At 39.4% G+C, this 5341-nt stretch overlaps 1 protein-coding gene across 1 annotated transcript; it reads left to right on the plus strand.

The window, feature by feature from the left end:
• The first annotated feature begins 536 nt into the window (after positions 1-536).
• LOC146975128 (odorant receptor 131-2-like) lies at positions 537-1641 on the plus strand. The gene has a single exon (XM_085796945.1). The coding sequence runs from the start codon at positions 537-539 to the stop codon at positions 1620-1622; it is 1086 nt and encodes a 361-aa protein (XP_085653071.1). The 3' UTR covers positions 1623-1641.
• The last annotated feature ends 3700 nt before the right edge of the window (positions 1642-5341 follow it).

Raw genomic sequence — 5341 nt, forward strand, 5'->3', positions numbered from 1 at the left:
TTGTCCATGTGTTCTAAGGTCACATAAAAAAAACTGTTCAAGTAGTACAGGTACAGTACTAATTCTCTCCTTCACTTTTCCATTGATGTCTAGGAATAGTGGTGAGAAAAGAAGTGTCATTTGACTTTTCTGACACAGCCTTAGTTAATAAATAAATACCAAAGAAAATAAAGAAAAAGTATATTCAGAAAAGAAATAGTACTTTTTTGTCTTCTAAATACTCAACAAAAGTAAAGTTAATATTTAACTAGGAAAAAATATTGAACCCTGTGACAATTTCATTTATTTTTTGTTCTTTTTGTTCTTTCTGTTTCCAAAATTGGAATTATAACATGCACAAGACAACTGGATGTCATGAAGTGGGCGGGAAAACTGAGCTAAGATATAGTGTGTGGGGACAGATAAGATTTGCAGAACAGTTCTGCTCAAATGAAATTAGCCATGGCCTCTAACCTGATAACTGTCAGCGCAGGGAAAATATTCATGAATCATTTTCTGATATGCAAGCAAATGTAACAGGTACCTATACTCTAAAGATGACATGTATTCACTGTTTCAGGATTGCAAACTGCAGAAAAATAGTGATGCTGTTGTGTTTTAATTACATCAATAGGTTCATGTTTATTTTTTGTCTTAAATGTTTTTCTAAAATGTCATATGCAAACCAATCTCAGGGTCTCAATATAAGTGATAGTAACATGTCTGTTCAACAGTATCAGGGGTTACTGGAAAGAGTCTTGTTTTCCACACTGATTGGAATGCCATGCTGTGTCTTTCTCTTCATTAACAGCATTATGCTTTTCACCCTGAGAAGTAAACTGGTGTTTAGAGAGACCTCACGTTACATTCTTCTGTATAATCTCCTTTTTGCAGATACAGCTCTGTTAGTATTTAGCCAGTTACTCTATATATTTGCTGCTTGTAGGATAATATTAACATATCCTGTGTGTTGTGTTCTTGTTATGTTCACCAAGCTAACGAATGACATATCTCCTCTCACACTAGTGGTGATGTCACTGGAGAGGTGTGTAGCTGTGTGCTACCCACTAAGGCATGCTACCATCATCACCATCAAAAACACTGCTTTAGCTATAATTGTGGTTTGGACCATTAGTTTATTAAATGTTCTCATTCGAGTTGTTTTACTGTCAAATTTTCAATTTAAAGACCTGGAAAACCTGCAGATGACTGATGTTTGTTCAGACATACTACTGCTGCTTGAGCCAATAACTTATTATTATGACCAAGTCTACACTTATTTTGTGTTTTTATTTGCTACTGTGGCAATAATTTCCTCATATATTGGTGTGATGATAGCAGCCAGGTCAGCCTCTACAGACAAAGATTCATTTCAGAAGGCTCGTAACACACTGCTCCTGCATCTAGCACAGCTGGGCCTCAGTCTCTTCTCAACAATGCATTCTGCCATTGTTCAATTCCTCTCAACAATCCTGCCAAGATTAACAATTGTTCGTATCAAGAGTGTTGTTTATGTGTTCATCTATATCCTCCCCAGATGTCTGACTTCTCTCATCTATGGGATCAGGGATCAGACCATCAGGCCCATTCTCGTGTACCATCTATGCTGTCGACTGACACTCAGCCGTCCCAGCCAAGGCTGAGGAGTCACCCTTTATTACAATTTGCAAACACAACAGCTTTTTTTGGTGATTATGTCCTTTATTTTGTTATGTGCAACTTTTTTTTTTTTAATTACGATTCTTTCACACTCTAGTGAGTACGGAAAAGTATATCTGTAACAGACGTCATTGGGTAATAAGAATCATTATTGTTTAGGGCTGCACCTAATGATTCATTCATTGATTATTCTAACAATGATTTTTTTTTTTAATACAACAATAAATCTACCTTAAATAAATATCAGAAAAGGGTATTCTTCATTTTACAGTCCAACATACAGTGGAAACCGCTTATAGTGGTCACGGATATAGTAATCAACCGCTTATATAGATCAAAAGGCTTGGGACGGAATCATTTCTATTCAAATGCTGTTTAAATAATTCGTTTATAGTGATCTGGAAATCCGCTTATAGTGCTCATTTTTGGTCATTTTATGGATGAAAACATGCGCAAAACAATTTAAAAACTACGTGTAGCCTATTTATTATTTATTTTCGGCGGTGTCCCTTTAACGTGCACTGCTGCAGCAGCCTGCACATGTTGTTGTGCTGTGTGTTGTTGTGCTGTGCGTCAGCTGGCTGGCTGAGACACATGACTGTGGGTGCAGCGCGGCTGTTTGTGTTGTCTGTTAAAACATGGATGAATGAAACCTATCAACTTTATATCGACCGCGGACGTCAGGAATAGATTTTGGGCTTTTGGCTCGTTCCTCATCTCCGCATAGCGCTCGTTGTCCGTTATTGGCGGAGAGAGAGCGAGCGAGCGAGAGAGAGAGAGAGAGAGAGGAGCGCGCACTGCATGCGAGCAGCGCGGTAAAGTGAAACTCTGACAGTGATGCTGCCTGTTCATTCACGAAAACCATCCTGAAACACTCTCAGTCAAACAAGGTGGGGAATGAGAAACTGCGGCGCTACTGTAGCCTAGTAGTTCGCTAATTTTAAAAACACACCGGCAGCGCCCGCGGATCTGTACTGAGACGTGTCACGTGAGTTACTGTAAATGATGCTGTGCGGAAAAGCAGCTGTGATCTGTGATCGAGGTGCAGACCGGTGAGTTTGGAGCTGACGAAATGATCGCGCTGCTGACAGCCGTTTCATTACATTTTTCTCATTGAAAAACTATACAAATGGCATTTAGATGATGTTCTGCATAAAAAATAAGTGAAATAATAAGAATTCGGTTTTAGTAATCAACCGCTTATAGTGATCAAATTGACTCTGGACAAACGTGATCACTATAAGCGGATTCCACTGTAAATGTTTCCAAAATAAAATAAATAAGACCTTGTTCAATTAAAGTGTGTATATATTTAGCAATTCAACAACAAAATTAATGTAATGTATCAATGTAAAGTTCAAGTCACTTTCAGGAGGAATACCAAAACATTGTGCAACCCGTGCATTTAGCAGCCCAACATACAAGTATCCTACAGTAAATAAAATGACATATAGGCGGCGCAGGAAACTCAGATTTGATTGTAAGCACATGTGTATGATCATGAATCATGACCCGATCGGAAATTGACAAAGAAAGAGAGCGAGGGAAAAGAAAAAAGGAACTTTTCTGAGGTGGAGATTGAAATGATTTTGGGAGAAGTGGAGCTAAGCAAGCACATTTTATTTTCTTCTATTCGTAGTGGAGTGACTGTCACAGGGAAGAGGTCTCCTCTGTTGGAAGAGCCTTTCGGGAGGTCAAACATACGTAAAAGGTTTGACATAAAAATGGATGCAAAGAAACATATCAACACTCAAAAACCCACTCAGCAGCCACAGGAGGAGGAGGGCCTTCACAGCCACCTTTATCTGCTACAGACCAGTGCATCACTGGCATAACCGGGGAGATCTCTCTGTCAGGAATTATTCCTGATGGAGACAATGACATGCCTCCATTGGAGCTGCCTCCGTCAAACTCAGAATGTAAGGTCACATGTGTTATATCACAATACATTCTGAAAACCATTGATGATAGCTAAGCGGTTTGTCAGTAGGCTAACACAGGTCATACAGTCCCACCGAACAAACAGATGCATTTGTGGGGTGGTCTCTAAATAAAAAGGAATAGGAATATGTAAAGTGTATTTGCGTTCAACCAACTGACCAGCCAGTGGGTGATGGGCAAGATAAACAACAAGATAGGAATTGAGTTTAGACGAGTCCTTTATTATTCCTATCAATAAATATCTCAGTTGATCAGTCAGTTGATTCCAGGGGAATTCAAACCCTAACACAATTTTAAACCACACGCACATAACAAAACCCCACAAACTCCACAAAACCCCTCAATTAGATTTAGAGGTCCGCACTTTTGGAATTCATTACAAATCCACCTTAGAAATTGCACAAGCATAAATTCATTTAAGAAACAAATAATTCACTTTCTATTGGCCCAATTGAGCAATGCATAATCCACATACTTTTTACATCACCTTTGATTTTCTCTCTCTCTTTTTCTAATTGTTTTATGTTGTTCTTCACATGACTGACAGACTGTAAACTGAATTTATGTTGAATGTTTATCTTTATAAATTTCTTATAAAATCTTTATAAATTTATGTTGAATGCTTATCTTAACAAATGTATGTTGAATGTTTATCTTGAATTTTCACACAATATTGATTTTCTCTCTTTTAATTGTTTTATGTTTTTTTCATTCTGTAAATTAAATTTATGTTGAATGTTTGTCTTTTGGAGGACCACTTGACAAGACCTTAGGGGTTTTTTTGGTTTCTCCGGCACATTTGCTTTATCTACTGTATACTGTGTATGTCTTTTTGTTGTTGTTGTTCCACTTTTTAATAAGCTGTTTTATATATCTTTTATGTGCTAATAAAATACATTACAATACAATACAAAAGCAATACACATCATAGTGTACAGTTCGTTAATCAACCAGAAAAAAACAGCAATTATTAACATAAACCACAAAAACACTTCATTTCAATGCAAAGTCAGCAATTCAATAATCCAAGTCCAACGCAAAATCAGTTGTTAATAATCAACATTCAGTCATTTTATTTTGAAAGGGAAAAAAAGAAGGAAGAAGAAAAAAACTCTTCAAGAAGGTCCGGGAGGAGATGCAGGGTTCCAGGAGACAGGATGCGGGCGTTGGCGGTGGAGGAGGGATCCGTTCGGGTAGTGTGGTGAGGATTTACGGCTTACTGTTTAACTACTGAGCATAGGAGCTTCAACGCTACCAACAGCACAACTGTCAACCACCAGCACAGCGGCAGAGGTGGAGATTTAAAAAACTGGCACTATTACAGTAATGTCGGGGTGAATTGGCGCCGCACAGCGCACCGAGGGGGTGAACATGAGGGCGTGGACAGCCTGGCTTTCACACTCCTCCACCTGAGAGAAGTCTGAACAGAGGGCTTACTTCCGACCTCCCTCAGGCTTGGTTTGCATGGGTGCAACCACATCTGGGGTGGAGAAACCCAGGAAATCCTCTTCATCGCTGTCCTGCTGACTTGCCAGTCACTATGGTCTGTTGCAGTTTCCCAGTAGGTTTGCGGGTCTCGGGTTTGTATGTCTGACAAACCCGGCAACATCGTTCATGATCTCTCACATCAAGACGCATCTTAGGCCAGTACACAAGGGCTTGTAACCGTTTGTAGGTTTTGTAACGCGTCCAAGTGTGACTGCAGCCCAGGGAGTGGCGCTGGAGTACGCTGCCGCTCAGGAGGTGGCACCGGAGAGTGCTG

Source organism: Trachurus japonicus, chromosome 14 (assembly GCF_045865225.1).
Source record: "Trachurus japonicus isolate A0001 chromosome 14, Traja_1.0".
In the NCBI taxonomy this organism is placed as follows: domain Eukaryota; kingdom Metazoa; phylum Chordata; class Actinopteri; order Carangiformes; family Carangidae; genus Trachurus; species Trachurus japonicus.